This window comes from Thalassophryne amazonica, chromosome 12 (genome assembly GCF_902500255.1).
Source record: "Thalassophryne amazonica chromosome 12, fThaAma1.1, whole genome shotgun sequence".
Taxonomy (NCBI): Eukaryota; Metazoa; Chordata; class Actinopteri; order Batrachoidiformes; family Batrachoididae; genus Thalassophryne; species Thalassophryne amazonica.
The window spans coordinates 21,782,594-21,802,724 of NC_047114.1; the positions used below are offsets into that span (position 1 = coordinate 21,782,594).

A 20,131-nucleotide genomic window follows, 5' to 3' on the forward strand; every position below is an offset into this window, starting at 1 on the left:
ACGACGACAAAACGTTCAATTCCAGATGTTTGACAAGAACAGTGAACGTCAAAGAGCAGACTGTCACCTCCATCCAAATAGCAAACTGATTGGCTCAGACAAATCAGCCAATCAAAACGCGTCTAACTAGACCAGTTTCGGTTCCTCCGGTTTGTGTGATATATATATATATAAAACGAGAAAAGACCTCATAATTACGAGATCAGTGGCCTAAATTTTCAATCATGGTCATGGTTCAAAAAATAAAATCACGATTAAAAATTATCTAAATAGGAACATTTAATTTTCTATAAATATAGTTTTTTTTTTTTTTTTTAATTACTGTTGAGCCTGCGCTTAAAAAAATCTTTCAAACGGAAAAACGTGCAGGAAAGGTTGCGTCGCCTCCTCCAATTAGAAACCTTTTGATTGGCTGAAATGTCTGAGCCAATCACGTTCCTACTTGGACGGAGGCGGCTCTGCACTGTGACGTTCACTGTTTTTATCAAATATCTCAAAAATTACGTTTTATTGTTGTCATGTACCCGAATCCGTGAAATGGATGGGACGTTTTGACAGGTAACAGAATATATTTGTGTATTAGCGAAAAGTCAGTAATGAACGTTTGCGGCCCATTAACAGACTAGCAGGACGTTAGCGTCGAGGCTAGTTTTGATGTAGTTAGCACAACAGAATAAATTAAAGCTAACTTTATGTGTTGTAATTGTATTAGCTAATATATTCACTGCAGTGGCGCATGGCCGCAAAGTAGGCAGCCAGATGCTGTTTATACAAATCAGTCATTTAACCTGGCAAATAATTTCACTGTTAATATTTCAAAGAAGATAACCAGATCACAAAATGATTTTATTACACTATTATATATTACGTATATAGTATATACAAATAAAGTGATGTATAGTATTTTAAAGACATGCAGGTTAGGTGAATTGGAAACTTTATAATTGTCCAGGTCTCCTTTGCAAAAGAGAGCTTGATCTCAATGGGACTAACCTGGTTAAATAAAGGTTAAATTAAATATTTATTATATAGTATAACTATTGAACAGACTGCCCGACACACACAGACATGTGTAAGTACATTATACTTCAGACTACATATACGAGTCCTAGTAAAGGTGCAATGATATATTGTGAATCGTGATAACTGTATCATGGAACCTGGATAAAATCGCATTGTTTCTTGAGGTCAGTATCATGATACTGCATGGGAAAAAATAATGACCTTGTAGAACAATCATAAATGATTTCTATAATATACAAACAGGAAATTGATGACATTAAAGATTACAATTCATACTTCTGAATAATCTTTTACTTTCAGCATTCAGCTCATATTCAATTCTATATAATTTGTGTGAACTGTCATGAAATTATATATCAAATTGTGACATGTTTCTCATGATATGTATCACATCATGACGCGAGTGTGTCGTTACATCCCTAGTGTTCTGAATAGGTTTGGCCTATATTGTGCTCACTACAGGATCCTGTACATGATCACAATGTGTTAGACATAGGCCTTGTTAAGTAAATATGTGCTCAGTGAGATGCAGATCTCTGCAGATTATTTCTTCTTCACAGGAATCAGACACAGTAGTGAGTCTCTGTTTTTTACCAATTTGGTTTAAAATGTTCATTTTCAAACATCTAATTACTTGATCTCAAGAAGGGACTTCCATCAGCTTTTCACGTGTTGCATAGCTATAGCTTTGCATTAGCATTGGCAGTTGTGAGCACAACCTCAAAAATACCAACAACTATGAGCAATGAGAGACTTGGCAATGTTGGACTACTTTGTGCCGAGGGTGGTAGGGCAACAGTTTGGTTAACAGTAATGTGCATTTTATGTATTTTTTACCTTGAATTATATGTTATAACTTTACTTCTGTAGGTTCATAAATGAGGTGGTTTCAAACATATTTTTGGACAGTTTGAAAATGAAACATTTAATTGTGACGTGAATTAAAACAGGAGATTCACTGATGGTATTTTAAAACTTTATTGCAGAATTGTGGAAGGGGCAGCATGGTGGCCAAACAGTTAGTGTGGTTGTTTCCAGAGCATTAGGTTCCCATTCAAGACCACCCCTGTCCATTTTTCATGCAATGTAGAGTTCCTCCAGGAATGGCATCCGATATAAAACTTGCCAAATCAACATGCAGAGCCACATCTGATTTGCTGTGACCCAAAGTGAAAAAGGCAGAAGCCAAAAGAAGTTATATTTGCAGAATTGTGGAAAATGCCTAAAATCTAAAATATTTCACACTGATCAAGAACTGCAGAGTCCACCTTAAAAAAAAAAAAGATGCCAACAGAACACATCAAGAATTATTAGTCTATTGACTTTAAACATTTGTAAACTATAGACTTTGCATACCTTTTTATTGTTGATAATTAGCTGTATGTTGCCCTGAAAATCATTCTGATGTGGGAAGACTGCTACATTTCAAAATCCTAGGACCAAAAATCTGATATACAAAGTGAAAATTCATACATGAAGAAGCGTGTATGAGAAACTATATACGAGGTCTATTAGATAATAAACCGACCCTTTTATTTATTTTTTTTAACTATATGGATTTGAATGACGTGAGATTACACCAATCATGCTTGAACCCTCGTGCACATGCGTGAGTTTTTTCACGCATCGGTGACGTCATTTCCCTGTGGGCAGGCCTTGAGTGAGATGTGGTCCCGCCCTCTCGGCTGAATTCCTTTGTTTCACACGCTGCTCGAGACGGCGCGCGTTGCTTTATCAACATTTTTTCTGGACCTGTGAGGAATATCCGAGTGGACACTATTCGAGAAATTAAGCTGGTTTTCGGTGAAAAGTTTAACGGCTGATGAGAGATTATGTGTGTAAGGACTTCCCACAGAGCAGGACGTCGTGCAGCGCTTCCAGGCGCCGTCGTCGGCCTGTTTCGACCTGAAAACATCCTAATTTAAGGCTTAATTCACCCAGGACGTCGTGAGAGAACAGAGAAGATTCAGAAGAGGCCGGCATGAGGACTTTATGCGGACATTCTACTGTTTAAGGACATTTTTTAATGAAAGACGTGCGCGCAAATTCGCCGAGTCGTTTCCATGACGACTCGGCAAATCTGTGTGCGCCGCGACAGGAAAAACACATCCGAGTTGAAAACCATTTGTAAAATTCAGGTGGCTTTTGATGGCTTTCAACAAGTGAGTAACTGAGAAATTGTTTAACACCTTGGGCATGTTCCAACTTGCCTGTTAAGGTTTCCAACGGAGGTGTTTTTCCTGTCGCGACCCCCCACGGTCGGGTCCGGCCCGACATGCGACTCTGCCCGCACGTTCTTTCATTACAAAATGTCCGTTAACAATGGAATGTCCGAATAAACTCCTCATGCCGACTTCTTCTGAAAGTTCTCTGTTATCTGACGACTTCCTGGATCAACAGAGCCTGAAATGTGGAAGTTTTCAACTTGAAACGGTGAGACGCTGCCGCCTCGAAGCGCAGATCGCCGTCAGGTGCCGTGGGCCGTCCTTACGGCGACACTACCAGACCAAAATCTCTCATCAGCCGTTAAAATTTTTTACCGAAAACCAGCTGAATTTATCGAATGGTGTCCACTCAGTTGTGCCTTACAGTTTTGAAAAAATTTTGATCAAACAAAGCAGCAGTCTCTGAGCCATTCCTAAACAATGAAAAAATCGACGAGAGGGTGGGCCACTCCTCACTCAAAGACTGCCCACAGGCGAATGACGTAACCGACAGGCGTGAAAAAACACTTGCATGCCCACGAGGGTTCAAGCATGTCTGATGTAATCAGACGTGATTCAAATCCATATGGTTTTTGAAAAAAATAAGGTCGGATACTTTTCTAATAGACCTCGTATATTAGCTAGCAACACTCAACCATGGACATTGATAATTACATTCTGGACTCACACTATTCCAGCAGGGGATGGTAAATTATCTATATATTAAAAGTGTGTGTGCATGATTTTATTTAAGAAATTAAATATAATTGTAAATACGTAAAAAATACATGGATGACACAAGAAAGTGAAAACACTTATTTCCATTGTGGTCCATGTAAAAATCAAATGCAAAAATAGAAGCAATAATAAAATAAAATAATTGGGGCTGATAGATTTAATTCAGCTGATTTAATTCACTGTTTAAAAAAAAATCAAAAATGATTTTTTTTAGAATTCAGTACTTAAAACACAACAGAAATATGAAATCAGTACCATTAATTAATGGCAGTTGTACATGTTGTATGCAGGGCTCTAGCCATGGTGGGCAGTGCCAGGTGGCCCTGCTTGGTACTGCAAATTTCCACCTGGCTCTCGGGTTCAAATTGGCTGTGCCACCTAGCACAGAATTTCTGAAAAATGAACTGAAATGTTGCTGAAAATGTACCAATTCAATCATATTTCAAGCTTATAGAGTCATAGTTTTGCAATTTTAAACCATTAATTAAAGTAATAAGAAATATATTTCTTATTTTCTTTCTATCAAATTGCAGACAGCATAGATCAGAGAGTCAGCGCGTTCTGTGGCCACAGAGCTGTGAAGATTCAAACCACTGCAGCACAGTGGTTTGAATCATCATGGTTGTGACATCAGTACCTGTTTAAGTATAATGTTCCATGGCGAAGGGTCAAAATGGCGGCGCCATAGCGGCCACACCCTTTGACATAAAGAAAAGCTTTTGATAACTTTTGATCAGTATCGTCTCTGGGTCATCTTGAAGAAATTTGAAGTGCATTGGACAAAATCCCTAGGAGGAGTTTGTTCAAATACAACATGAAGAAATCACGCCAAAGTGACAAGAAAATTCAAAATGGCCGATTTCCTGTTTGGAGTAGACCCATGGAGGAGACTTTTTTGAGACTTTTTTGTGCGTCTATGCAAGTCAGACATGTGTACCAATTTTCATCTCCCTACTCCAAAAAAATTGCTAAAAGTGCTGAATCACTTAACAAACAGAATTTTCAGTTTTCAAATTGCCTTTTTGTACAAATGGAAAAAAAGACATATTTACAAATACAAATTTATTTGTAAAAACCAACACACACGTTACATTAACTTGTGTGTTGGTTTTTACATATACTGACCAACCACTGATTCCCATAATGCCTTTTGGCATGTGTGTCTGTAAACGCTAAACCTTCAAAATTAGTGCATTACTGTAAAACTAAAACATACAGCTGATATTTTCACTTTGTAAAATGACAGCGGTGATGTTAATTTCAGTAACTTGTTCGGAATTAGTTTGTTTAAAATTTTAACCATAAGTCAAAACTGTCTTGCTGTGCATGACTCCTGTGATACATCTACAAATCTGTAAGGCTGTGAAAATAAATGATCATCTTCTTCTTCCTTTCTCTTTGATACTCAGCTCTCCTCTGCTGGCAGAGGATTGAGCTCTACCTCTCATAGCTGTCTGTCTGCTCCAAAACACGTAACAGGCAGGAACTAAAATGTATGATTTTAGGCTTTACAAATGTTTTTAACTGTTAAGCTTTATTCACTGTGCCTGCAAAAATATGTTAGTGGTCTAAAAGTTATCAGAACTAAATTTAGTGGAAGATAATTGGTCCACTGATGGTTTTCAAAGTTAGCTGAAAAGCTAATCAGCCAACAAAAAGGTTAGCTTTGCTAGTTAGCGGAATCTTGGAACTGTGCCCACCTGTGTGTGTGTGTGTGTGTGTGTGTGTGTATATATATATATATATATATATATATATACACAGGGGCGTCGGACTGGGGGGGGTAAAGGGTACTACAAAAAACTGGCAATAAATATATTTTTGTGTTGCATGTTATTAATATCCATACAATTCATGTTGTAAAAGAATATAATTAGAATTAATGTATAAATGTTGTGAAACATAATTCTGCTCTAACAATAATATTGAAAGATTCAAAATCATTAATCTTCTCTCAAGTTAATAAATACCAAAGTAAATTCATTGCTAAATTAGGACGTTTTTCAACTCCTAAAACTCCCGCTACGAAACCAAATTATCTGAACGTCATATAATCATTGCTCATTGAATGTCGTCATCATTAAATTGCTCACTGTGATATGTCCTGTTATTTAACTCCTGCCAGAGTTAAAGAAATATCTTAAATGTGTGAAGTTGTCTGTGATTTTTGTATGATTTTACAGAGTGTGTCGGATCTGACCTGCGGAGCTTACGCCTGAAAGTTCAAGACTGATTTTAATATTTCTTATCAGCTGACCCTAAAATCAATGATATTATAACCTTGTTATAATAACATTCAGGCAGTGATAGGTGGTGCCCCCTTTTCGAGGTAAAATTATCCACAAGTGATAATTTCCAATATTCTAAACACATTATTATATTCTTCCTGTGGTTTCTTCCTACAGTGTCTTTCAGGGATGTTCTTATGGCTGTTTTCTTGTTTCTCTTTTTAGATTTTCTAGATTCTAAAACTGTCTGACCTGCTCTTACAGAAGAAAACATATTTTTTGCAGCCACAAAACTGATGGAGTTCCTTCAGGAATACAGTTCAGGTGAGAAATTTCCAGGACCAGGACACCCCCCCCCCCCCCCCCCCAAAAGAAAGCAGACCCTATCAAGGATCTAAAATGTGATTTCTGCTCCTTTCTAATGTATATCTACCCCCCCAAAAACTTTTTTTGCAGACAAAGCTGAAGGGGTCATGAATCACCCTCTAATAGAAACCTGCCTGACTTTTACAAAAACTGGCTCTTAAATAAGCATTTTCCACATTGTCCCACTTTTTCTGATCTGCACTTGTATGAGGGTTACAGTTAACAAAAATCAAAACTGAGTGAGCATGTAAGGAGGAGACTTGTGAGGGAAGCTACCAAGACACTCATGGGAATTCTACAGGAGTTGTAGGCTTCTGCGGCTGTGGTTAGAGAAACTGTGTGCATAGTGCACTAAAAGGGTATAATTTCAAAATTGTTAATGAAATTTTTTGTTAAACCAACTGAATTAAATCACAGTTTACAGTGCATGCACCTTTTGCATCTCATTGGTTTCGTTTTCACACCTTTGTGGTGGTTTACACAGGACAAAAATGCGGTCACTGTCCAAATGTTTATGGACCTGAATGTATTTTTCTAAAATATGGAAGAAGTGAAGCGCTGTGGCACCTTTCCAGATGCACTGTATAAAACGAACTGGTGGGATTGCTGCATTATGCAACAATTATCACTTTGCGTATCACTCTCCGCCACACCCCCACCCCCTGCCACACTCCCAGCATTTTCAAATATAGCGGTTGATCCTAGGCCATTGAGAAGGTGTGCAGGGTGCAGAACTACTTTGTGTCCCTAGGGTGAATGAAAAGTTTGAGGGTCACAGAGCTTTCTCTTATCATGCACCTGCTTTGTGGAATGATCTCCTTGCATCTATAAAACAGTCAGATTCTGTAGAGACTTTCAAGTCCAAACTTTAGAAGCACTTATTTTCCCTTTCGTATGGCTAGCAGGCTGGCATAGTATGGTACTATGCTCTCTACCCTTTTAAATTCATTTTATTATTAAACAGAGTGGGCCACGGCCTCAACTTTTTCTAAAGTCTATGTCTTTTAGTGAAGCTTAGGGCTAGTGGCTGGTGATCACCTTAATATTTCTTCTGTTTTTCTTGTTGCTAAATGCTGATAAATTATACTGTATTTGTTGTCTGTCTGCCGCCTGATTCTGTTTTTTTTTTTTTTTTTTCTCTCTCTGTTTAAGGTGAGGCTGCATCCAGAGACGGGAGTGGGTGTTCTTCTTTTGCAGGCCTTCCGTCTTGTGCACCAGCATGGACTTCTGCAATCTTCCGAAATTTCCTGTATTGTCTATTGTGGCAATAGCATGGCCCAAGCAGAGGGTCACCCTTTGAGTCTGGTCTGCTTGAGGTTTCTTCCTCAAATCATCAGAGGGAATTTTTCCTTACCACTGTCACCTGTGTGCTTGCTCTAGGGGTTGGCAAGTTTAAAACTTAATTGTGTGAATTGCCTTGAGGCAACTTTGTTGTGATTTGGCGCTTTATAAATGAAGTAAATTGAAAAAAAAAAAAAACTGGTTAAATAAAGGTTAAATTAGAGTTAAAAAAAACAAACAAATTCTGTTTTATTCACCGTATTCAGGAAGTCAGGGTGGGTGGCTCCATTTTGTCAAGCAACGTCCGGTTTGCCATTGCGTCGATGATTAGCTACATGGGAACATAGTATGCAAGAAGTGTCCCAACATGAGCAGCATTAATTGTTCAGTTCGTGAGTTCCACAACAACTGGAAGAAGAGGAAATGATGTTTTGAACATGGAAAGGAGAGATCTGAGTGCTGTGGATGAGCATTAAACTTGTTCCCTCCTCCATTGAAAAACGAGGATCTCCGGTGCTGGCTAAAGGCACTGAATTTGAAAAGTCCACCCAAACGTCCCTATGTCCATTATGTATGTCTTTTCATTTTATGGAGAAAAAGCACACACCACTGGATCCTTACCCAGAGAAATGGTTGGGCTACAACGCTCCATTGAAGAAGCCATGGCAGATGCTAGTGAGACAAATGGGTAAGCTGTGTTTTGTAGCATTAGCTGCTATCTAATTTTCTCATTTTCTGGCGTTTGATACAAGCAAGCACTGCATGAAATAACACCATACGTATATTCACGTTACGTAATCTTGGTATTACGGTGGTACTACTTGTCGGGTAGTATTTTAACTTGTTTGTGCTTTTATACAAGCTTTGTGCCGCTCTGCAGTGCGAAGCTCATAGTTCCTCATAGCCAATCCATCCACGCCGAGTGACAACACAAAGTACTTAAAAATAATTGAGGGCCACTTTTTCATATCATCTTCCCACTCTGTTATGACCTGTGGGTGAGCCAGAGTCGATCCCTTTGAGCTTTTAAAAAAGGTTTTTGTTTCTACCCATGTAATATCTTTCATTGTTCTATATTGAAAACACCACTCAGCAGAAGTCCTAAGACAAAACGGAAATGCCTCTGTTGTAAAAGTGGGCGGGGCTGAATAAGGTGAATAGCAAGGGAATTTCTGAACACACTCAGAAGTGTGCGACTTTGAAGATGTTTAACGTGAAACGGTAAGAGGTAGATAGAACTGATTTTATGCAATGTTCGTTTCATTCATTCATTTTCAGCCGCTTATCCAGCTGTGGGCAGAGCTTGACAAACCAATTTGCCCCACTGGTCCACAAGCCCAGTAGAATTTAGAAGTTAGTGGCCCACAGTGTAGGACCACTGGCCCATGGTTTTGCACGTGAGAGTTTATGATATTCCACCTTGAAATCTTGCAAATAAAACTGCCTATATAATATAAACCAATCCAGAAAAAAACATGAAATAGTCTATGGACCATGAAGTTAAAAAAAATAGAATTTATCAGAGGACATTCTCAAGTGTAAAAAAAAAAATAATAAAGTGACTCCCATAAAATTTAGAGGGCAGTTTTTAAGCAACCCTCAGAGTTGGCTAACTCAGTCAGAAATGTAAAATACAGATGTAGGTCCATATCAAAACTAAAAAGTATGCCTTGTCTGGATTGGAGTTACAGATCTAAAAATTGAAAAAAAAATGCTTGGCTCCTTTGCTAATGTTGTCACCGTGGGGTTTCCACAAAGGCAAGCTGGTTAGACTTTTAAACTAGTTTCAAAACAGCCAGGGTCTACCAGGACCAAGCATATACTTTACTTTAGGCCCTGCAGATTTGGCAGAAAACCTCATTCTTCTCTTGGTCATGACCAAGCCACGGCCATTTCTGTGGCCAGGTCGGGACAAAACCTCATTTCCTCTTGTTTCTTTCATATAGCCTGTCTCTCTCCCTTAACTCATCATCGCTAAGTTTCCTCTTCTGGCGATTTCCTTTAGCGAAACGCTTTCCTGGTTGTTGTCCGGGTTTGGGTGGATGTAGTTTAAACATATTTCAATAAAAATTTCAAAGCGTTCTGTTAGATTTGCGTCTTGTTCGTCTTCGTTTCCTGCAGCTTCCCGCACATTTAAAGATGCTAACGAACATTGCTGAAGATCGGTGACGGAAACGGCTGAACGCACGCTCCACACATCGACGACATGCATTTCAATATGCGCAAGATTCTGCAGGAGCATGGAGTGTGGTTAGGGATGGTTGTTGATAAGATTTTATCTATCTATACCATTATTGATTCCGTTTATCGATCCGATTCCTTATCGATTCCCTTATTGATACCACTTGTGAATTTTCTGTGTCCTAAAAGTAGGTGTTAAAGGTTTTTATGTCAACGGCATTTTATTGAGTCTTAAAGTAAATAAATATGAAATTGATCACTGGATCCTTAAACTCAGGACCTAAATAAACTCTACATGGTGGCTTCTTGATCTCTGAATATAAATAAAACCTGTAGTTTTTGTCAAAAGCATTTGCTTTCAGACATCATTGGCATGAATGTCTTTCCATACCTCTGAGCTGAGCTCTTGCAGCTGGCTGTGTCAGCATCAGTTTAATTCATAAAGAATGCAGGACATCTCATTTGAAGAAAAAAGTTTTAGTCGATTGTAGTTTATGTTCTGTATTACAGCATTTGGAAGGAGGTGTCATTTTATTTAAAGCGGCAATTTGTATTGAAGTTATTAATTCCGACTGGACTCTGTCTTGGCAGAGAGCCGCGCAGTGTTTGGAGCTGTGCTAACGGAACGGAGGACGATTCTCGTTTCTTGACTGCCACAAGACACGATCCCACTTTGCGACTTTAATCAGGACAAAAGTGACTCACAGTCACGATTGACATATTTTAATGGCTTTGAGAGGAGTTAAGAAGCTGACTTTCCACTTCTGAAGAGTTACTATTATTGCTGTTGGTGTTGCTATTATTAATATATTAATTTAAAAAAATTACAATTTTTAATACATTTGACTCTTTAATGACAAGCGCTGAGCCATTAATTATTATACAGAAAACAAATGCACACAAACGTGCTAAAATGCCAACAGCTAATGCTAACTTTAACATTGAAAACACCATAGACATGCTAACGCATTAGCATCTGTCCCATTTTTAAGTTATAAAATACATCTACGAGGTCTGTTAGAAAAGTAACGGACCTTTTTAGTTTTTGCAATAACCTTATGGATTTGAATCATGTGTGATTGCATCAGCCAAGCTTGAACCTTCGTGCGCATGCGTGAGTTTTTGTGAGCAGGCTTTGAGTGAGCACTGGTCCTCCCCCCTCGTTGGATTTTCATTGTGAGGGAAATGTCTGAACGGCTGGAGCAGCGGTGCATCAAATTTTTCCAGAAACTGTGAGAGACAGCCAGGTGGACACCATCTGGAAAATTCAGATGGCTTTCGGTGAAGATCTTAACACAGATTAAGGACCATTACAACCGGATTAAAGACGGCGCACAATGGCGGATGGCACGCCGCGCTCCGAGCAGCGATCGACAGGCTGAAACGACCAGATCATTTCCAAACTGAATGCTGTGTTGATCCGGGACGTCGTCTGACTAGCAGAGAAATGGCAAGAGAGGTGCACATAGCACTTTTTCGGCACATTCCACTGTTAAAGGAGATTTTGTCATGAAAACAGGAGCGGAGGAATTCGCCACGGAGCCGCTAATGGCGCGGAATGAAAGCACCTCCGTGTTGGTCTCACAGGACATGCCCTGACATGCCCAGCTCTTTGACAATTTCTCGGATACTCACTCGACTGAAAAGCCACCCAAAGCCGGCTGAATATTCCGAATGGTGGAAGAGCTGGGCATGTCCCGTGAGACTTCCAACACGGAGGTGCTTTTGTTCCGCGCCATGAGCGGCTCCGTCCTGACGCACGAATTCTGCCGCACGTCTTTCATTACAAAATCTCCTTTAACAGTGGAATGTGCAGGAAAAGTGCTATGTGCACCTCTCTTGCCATTTCTCTGCTAGTCAGATGACGTCCCGGATCAACACAGCATTCAGTTTGGAAATGATCTGGTCGTTTCAGCCTGTCGATCGCCGCTCAGAGCACGGCGCGCCATCTGCCATTATGCGCCGTCTTTAATCCAGTTGTAATGGTCCTTAATCTGTGTGATCCCCATAAGATCTTCACCGAAAGCCATCTGAATTTTCCGAATCGTTTCCACCTGGCTGTCTCTCACAGTTTCTGAAAAAATTTTGATTTAGCAAAGCGGCAGTCGCTCCGCCATTTTCCTGACAATGAAAATCCGCTGAGGGGGCTGGACCACTCCTCCCACAAGGCGTGCTCACAGGCGAATGACGCAACCAACAGGCGTGAAAAAACTCACACATGCGCACGAAGGTTCAAGCTTGGCTGATGCAAGCGCACGTGATTCAAATCCATACGATTATTGCAAAAAATAAAAAGGTCCGTTACTTTTCTAATAGACCTCGTATCAACTGTTTCAGAGACTATAACAGGTCGGTTTAACATAAAAGGGTAAATACGAGGTCTGTTAGAAAAGTATCGGACCTTTTTTTTAAAAAAAACAAAAAAAAAACTGATGGATTTGAATCAATCAATCAATCAATTTTTTTATATAGCGCGAAATCACAACAAACAGTTGCCCCAAGGCGCTTTATATTGTAAGGCAAGGCCATACAATAATTATGTAAAACCCCAACAGACAAAACGACCCCCTGTGAGCAAGCACTTGGCTACAGTGGGAAGGAAAAACTCCCTTTTAACAGGAAGAAACCTCCAGCAGAACCAGGCTCAGGGAGGGGCAGTCTTCTGCTGGGACTGGTTGGGGCTGAGGGAGAGAACCAGGAAAAAGACATGCTGTGGAGGGGAGCAGAGATCGATCACTAATGATTAAATGCAGAGTGGTGCATACAGAGCAAAAAGAGAAAGAAACACTCAGTGCATCATGGGAACCCCCCAGCAGTCTACGTCTATAGCAGCATAACTAAGGGATGGTTCAGGGTCACCTGATCCAGCCCTAACTATAAGCTTTAGCAAAAAGGAAAGTTTTAAGCCTAATCTTAAAAGTAGAGAGGGTGTCTGTCTCCCTGATCTGAATTGGGAGCTGGTCACGTGCTTCACGTGGTCACGGGAATCACGTGTGCTTGCATGAGCCAACCTTGAACCTTCATGCGCATGCGTGAATTTTTTCACGCCTGTCGATTACGTCATTTGCTGGCAAGCAGCCTTTATGTGAGAACGTGTGTCGTGCTCTCGGCGGATTTTCATTGCAAGGAAAAAGATGGAACGACTGGAGCAGCGCTGCTGCATCAGATTTTGCCAGAAACTGGCCGACAGCCAGGTGGAAACCATTCGGAAGATTCAGACGGCTTTCGGTGGCTTTTCAGTCGTGTGACTATCCGAGAAATTGTGGAAGAGGTGGGCATGTCACAGCATGTCCTGTGAGACTTCAACATGAAGGTGCTTTTGCACCGCCATTAGCAGCTTCAGAACGAATTTCGCCGCCACTCTTTTCATGGCCAAATCTTCTGTCTCAATGGAATGTGCTGAAAAAGTGCTGATGTCCACCTCTTCCGCAATTTCTCGGATAGTCACACGACGGTCCCGCATCACCACAGCGTTCACTTTGGAAATGATCTGGTCATTTCAGCATGTTGATGGCCGACCGGAGCGTGGCTCGCTCTCCACCGTTCTGCGGCCGTCTTTAAACCAGTTGTACCGCTCCTTGATCTGTGTGATGCCCATAGCATCGTCACCGAAAGCCGTGAAGTTTGATGACATGGAGATGTGAAGAAATTTGACTTTGCTGCCGCAAAATATGGTAAAATAAATAGAATTTTGCTTATTTTTGTAGTGGCCCGTCATTTGATAAAATGTAGTGGCCTGAAAGTGGGCCAAATTGGCGCCGGGTCAGCGGGCAAATGGCTATGTCGAGCCCTGGTGGGTCATGGTGGTTGCAGATCAAGTAACTCATCTCACACTTCCCTATCCTCTGTCAAGTTCTGTAACTCTTCCTGGGGGATCCCAAGGCATTTCCAAGCCAGCTGGGAAATATAATTTCTCCAGCATGTCCTGGGTCTTCCTTGGTCCTCCTCCCAGTTGGACGTGTCTGGAAGACCTCCCTAGGGAGATGCTCAGGTGCCCGAACCACCTCACCTGGCTCCTTTTGATGCAAAGAAGCAACGGCTCTACTCGGTCCCTCCCAGACAATTGAGCTTCTCACCCTGTTCAGGAGTGCAAGCCCAGATACCCGGCAGAGTAATCTCATTTCCGCTGTTTGTACCTGCGATCATATTATTTTAGTCATTGCTCAAAGCTCGTCACCATAATTGAGATTTGGAGCATAAATCAACTTATAATTTGAGAGCCTTCCAGCTTGGCTCCTTTTTCACCACAACAGTCTGGTACATTGTAAAATTTCAGACACTGCCCCAATCCATCTATAGATCTCACGCTCCAACTTACCCCAACTCGTGAACAAGACCCTGAGATACTTAAACTGTGGTAAGTTTCCCCTGACCCAGAGGGGACAATCCACTGTTTTCTGACCATGGTCTGAGATTTGGTGGTGCTGATTCTCATTCCTGTCGCTTCACACTTAACCTCAAACCTGGTTAGTGCGCATTGGAGGTCACTGCCCGATGAAGCTAACAGAAGCACATCATCCGCAACAAGCAGAGATACAATTCTGAGATCACCAAGATGGACACCCTCTGGTGCTGGACTGCACCTTGAAATCCAGTCCATGAACATCACAAACAGGATTGATGAAAAGGGGCAGCCCAGGTGGAGTCCAACACCCATTGGAAACAGGTCTGATGTAATGCTGAGAATGTGGACACAGCTCCTACTTTGGTCATATAGAGACTGGATCTCATGTTACAGCAAATCCGGTACCTCAAACATCTGCAGCACTCCCCACAGGATACCCAGAGGGACCCAGTGATATGCCTTTTCCAAGTCCACAAAGCACATGTAGACTGGTTGGTCATACTCCCTTACTTCAGATCTGCTGATTGAAAATCAAAAGCTCATTCAAAAACTCCATTAATCATGCAGGTACATATTTCCTTTACTCCATCCTTTGGAGGACTGTCTCAGGTTCACATTCTGTGTAATTGCATAGAATGTGCAATTGCATTTGTATTTTGTTTTGTTTTCTTCTTTTTGATCCATGTTTTGATGGACAGCTAGGGACCGCTGGTTGTTCATGCTAATACGTTTTTGAGGGTGTAACTATGTACTTTCAAAGAAAAAGGTTGGAGTGGACAAAAGGCTCACATGAATGTACACTTCCATGATCCATACACACAGGACTTTATAACTCTGGTGAAATTATGCTTTTGTGTTTGATTCTACACACTTTTATATGTGTATGAGTCTCCTGGTCTACAATTCCACAGTATCTATTCCATCCATCTAATAACTCAGTGTTGCTAGAGCCATATCACCACTATTGTCTTTATTATGATGAACGTTGTTAATCCGCCAAGGATGTAATAAAATCATCAGGGTTTGTTTTTTTATTTGTCTGTCTGACTGCACGATTACATCAAAACTACTGTACAGACTTTGATGAAATTTTCACCACAGACACATATTAGCCCATGGAAGACTAAATTAAATTTTGGAGGTGATCCGAATCCGGATTCTGGATTAAGATTTCACTTTATATACCCTTTTAAGGTTTACGTCAAAACTACTTCACAGATTCTGCCAAATTTTCACCACACATTTGTGTTAGGCCTTGGAAGACTTCATTAAATTTTGGAGGTGATCTGGATACAGATTCTGCATCAGGATTTCACTTTGTAGACTTTTAATGATTATGTCAAAACTACTTCACAGATATGACATCACAATGTAAAACCAAGATCAAGAAGACACTATTTTGTTTCAGCTTGGGAATTAAATATCACATTGCAACATCTTCAGTCGGACCACTCCAGTTCAGTATGCAATTATTGCATTGTGTTGTGGAATCCGGATCCAGGTAAAGTCTGGGTCACAATGTGAATCACATATCTGTAATTCTGAGTCCTTGTCAACCCTGTGCGGATGTCGGAAATCTCGGATTGCTGTTGTTCTGAATGTTAATTTGTTTCCTTGCAGTCGTGCTGCAGCAGTTCGTGAAGAAAGACGAAATGCTCTTTGAAAAACAGGAGTTGAATCTGAGTGCTGACCAGAAGGACAATATAGAGGAAAAGGAGAAACTTTTCACAAAGCAGAAGACACAACACCTTCACCAGCTGGAGGAGTCTAAAATCATGAAGGTGCCTTTCACCATTGTCCCTGTAAAGTGCGAAAACAATGAAGAAAAACTACTGCCATCACAGGTTCATCAAAGCTCAGGTTTCAACTGCCTGGAAAACACTGTTACCTTTGTAAGTGATAGCAATTTTAACAGTGCTTTGATACCATTTAATTTCTCAGAATGTGGTAACATAAATTATTCAAAACATCATGCGATCATTCAAGTGAATGAGAAACACTGTCATTGTCCAGAGTGTGATAAAAGGTGGAGACAAAAGGACAATCTGAACACACTCATGAGAGGGAATACAGCAAAGAAAGCATTTGGCTGTTCTGATTGTGGGGGAAAAATGGGTGAAAAAAGCTGTCTGGAAACACCCATGAGATTTCATACAGGAGAAAAGCCATTTGGCTGTTCTGAATGTGATAAAAAATTTGGGCAAAAAAGTGATCTGAACAGACACATGAATATTCATAGAGGGGAGGCAGAGAAACAGTTTGGTTGTGCTGACTGTGATAAAAAATTTAGAGAAAAAAGATGTCTTTACAGACACATGAGACTTCATACAGGAGACAGACAATTTGGATGCTTTGAGTGTGGTAAACATTTTTGGCATAAATGGAATCTGAAAATACACATGAGAATTCATACAGGAGAGAAACTATTTAACTGTTCTGAATGTGGTCAAAGATTTCGAGACAAAAGCCATCTGACCACACACACGAGAATACACACAGGTGAGAAACCATTTGGCTGTTCTGAGTGTAATAAAAAGTTTAGAAGAAAAAGCTGCCTGAATGCACACATGAGAATGCATACAGGGGAGAAACAGTTTGTTTGTTCTGAGTGTGGTAAAAGATTTAGAGAAAAACGCACCCTGAAGAGACACATCAGACGCCATACAGGAAAGAAGCCATTTGTCTGTTCTGAGTGTGGTAAAACATTTGGAGAAGAAAGCAATCTTAATAAACACATGAGATTTCATACAGGAGAAAAACCGTTTGTCTGCTCTGAGTGCAGTAAGCTGTTTGGAGAAAAAAGCAATCTAAGCAGGCATATGAGAATTCATACAGGAGAAAAACCATTTTGCTGTCCTGAGTGTGGCAAAAGATTTAGAGAAAAAGTCAGCCTGGAAACACACACGAGAATTCACACAGGAGAAAAACCGTTTAGGTGTTCTGTGTGTGGTAAAGAATTTAGAGAAGAGCGTAGCCTGAAAAAACACATCAGAACTCATACTGTAAAGGAACCATTTGTCTGTTTAGAGTGTGGTAAAACATTTGGAGAAGAAAGCAGTCTGAATAAACATGCAAGATTTCATACAGGGGAAAAACCATTTGCATGTTCTGACTGTGGTAAAAGATTTGGAGAAAAAAGTAATCTGAGCAGACACATGAGAATTCACACAGGAGAGAAACCATTTGGGTGTTGTGAATGTGGTAAAAGATTTAGAGAAAAGGGTAATCTGAAAACACACATGAGAATTCATACAGGAGAGAAACCATTTGTCTGCTCTGAGTGTGATAAAAGATTTAGAGAAAAAGGCAACTGGAAAACGCATATGAGAATTCATACAGGAGAGACAACAGCCAAAATTAGAGGCGTAACAATCCCCAATTACTATGGCAGCAACAGAGCTGAGAGGGAAGAAATTGCAAATTACCAAGACCTCAAAAATGACATGCCAATAACATGGGCATGGAAACAAATAGATGTAATACCAGTGGTGGTTGGGGCGACAGGGCTTATGGAGAAAAATCTTAATGCCTAGAGGCCAGTTATCAGCAGAGGTGGGTAATCCCAGTTTCAGTGAGTAATATTTGTTCCATGCACTCACTAAACTAGCTGAGTGTGCTAGGTTGATGTTTCAGGTGGGTAGATGAGCTAATCTGTGAAATCACCTGTTTTAAATGCACAGGTAGAAACAATACATGGTAGGATTTTCCCTTACTGAAGCTGAGGTTACGGACACCATGTTTTTGTGCATACGCACGCTTTGAGTCCCCAGGTTTGGTGCTCATTACACTCTGTTAAAAAGAAACCCAAGAAAATGGAATAAGAGAGAAACATTTTGGCAATTCTGACTGTGGTAACATATTTGGATAAAAAGGCAGGCTGAGCATTCCAATGAACATTCATACTAGAGAGACCATTTAGTTGTTATGAATGTAATAAATCATACAAAATAAAAACATCGAAACACCTATGAAAATTCATACTGTAAAGAAACTATTCAGCTGCAAGGCTTGCAAATGCTCGTGTTTTTGAGGTGACCATTAGTGTAAGAGCTTCTTATACAGATGGCTGTCCATTAAATGAATTATTTATTTCATCATAGCAGCAGAAAGTGGTTGCCAGAAATATGCTGTAATTAGTCATGAAATGCACAAATGGTTTAATTGCACAAGCTCATTAAAACCAATGGTGGGCGCAGTTCCGCTAACTGCTAATTAGCAAAGCTAACTTTTTCTTTAGCGTATTAGCTTTTCAGCTAACATTGAAAGCCATCAGCAGACCAATTAGCTTCCACTAAATTTTGTTCTAACTTTCAGTCCGCTAACATTTTTATGCTGGCATAGGGAGTAAAGGTTAATGGTCAAAAATATTTGTAAACCCTAAATCATACATGTTAGTACCTTTTGTGTGTTTTGCAACAGGCAGACCGCTGTGAGAAGCTCAGTCCTCCACCAGCAGAAGGGGGCAGCCCGGCTGCCAGCTACTGTTGCAAAAAGAAAAAAAAAGAAAGAAGTCATTTACTTTCCACATGCAATGACACAGACGTGTGGCAGGAGACATGAAATGGAACGCACTTTTCACTTATGGTTTCTTTTATGAACAGAACTAATTGTGTAATATACTAATTGTGTACTAATAATTATGAACAGAGCCAGACATTTTATCGACATTAAGGCCAACTCTGTTATTTTTCTAAAGTAAAAATATCGCACATATCTTCATGCGCTAAATCTGAAGGTTTGAGCATTAACCGGCACATGCACCAAAAGGCATCAATTCCTCCTTCCTCCCCCTGTCAAAATACATAGAACACTGCCATCTACTGGATGGAAGTGTGAATAGACCAACATATTTGTGAATGTCAAACGCAGTTTTATGCTCAGAATATCTCAGTATTGGGTGATTGAGCAAAGCGATGAATGTGTGTGATCAGTGATCAACAAAGGCTGAATCACACTTCACAAACAGAATTTTCACTTTTGAAAATGCTTTTTGTTATTTTAAATGAAAAAAAAAGACATATTTACAAATACACATTTGTAAAAAAAACAACACATGCTACAGTAACTTGACAAAGGGTGTCAGACATAATTACATAATTTACACGGGGTGTCAGACATTGTCTTTATGCATAGGAAAACATTAGTGAATGATGTGTTACCATCCCATTTCATGTTGTGGGTATTTCAGTCATTCAAAAATGTGTTTTGTTGACATGATGAGAATTTTTTTTCATTCAACAGCAACTTTTGTGAAACATTTATATGTTTTTATTTATTTCAGTTTCATGACAGTATATCATTTTAAAGTGGAATACCACACACAAATTACAATTGGTCTATTTACACTCCCATCCAGTAGATGGCAGTGTTCTGTGCATTTTGACCGGTGGAGGAAGTGATGAGAGGAGACTCAGCCATTTCCCATAATGTCTTTTGGCGCATGTCTGTTAACGCTCAAACCTTCAGAATTAGCGCATTACTTTAAAAGATATGTGCGACAGTTTCACTTTGTAAAAATGGCAGAGTTGCTGTTCATGTCGATAAACTGTCCGGAATTAGTTTTGTTTATAAATGAAACCATGAGTGAAAAGTGATTTGCATTTGCTCTCTGGTGCCACTGTCTGTGTTGCTGTATGTTAAAAGTAAATGACACTTTTGTTTGGCAGCAGCGGGCCGGATGCATGAAGAGAAAAGCTCTGGCTTGTATGTTTTGGGTTTCTCATCGCCTTTGAATTTAGGCAGTAGCTCTTGCAGTGCTTAAACTC

General features: G+C 40.1%; 1 protein-coding gene across 2 annotated transcripts; it reads left to right on the top strand.

Annotated features, from left to right (window-relative positions):
* Positions 1–433: 433 nt before the first annotated feature.
* On the top strand, positions 434–18,744 carry LOC117521614 (gastrula zinc finger protein XlCGF57.1-like). Of its 2 annotated transcripts, none has more exons than XM_034182946.1 (3): positions 434–558; positions 6,419–6,517; positions 15,987–18,744. In XM_034182946.1, the coding sequence occupies exons 2-3, from the start codon at positions 6,490–6,492 to the stop codon at positions 17,897–17,899; spliced, it is 1,941 nt and encodes a 646-aa protein (XP_034038837.1). In that variant the 5' UTR covers positions 434–558; positions 6,419–6,489; the 3' UTR covers positions 17,900–18,744. The 2 variants fall into 2 exon arrangements, with proteins under 2 accessions (XP_034038837.1, XP_034038836.1); XM_034182945.1 differs by lacking the exon at positions 434–558 and adding an exon at positions 6,189–6,294.
* Positions 18,745–20,131: the final 1,387 nt, after the last annotated feature.

Bases quoted from the DNA above. Each gene is read 5' to 3' on its own strand.
- LOC117521614 (XM_034182946.1), top strand. From the start codon at position 6,490: ATGGAGTTCCTTCAGGAATACAGTTCAG. The intron at 6,518-15,986 runs GTGAGAAATTTC...GTTTCCTTGCAG, and splicing joins CCTTCAGGAATACAGTTCAG to TCGTGCTGCAGCAGTTCGTG.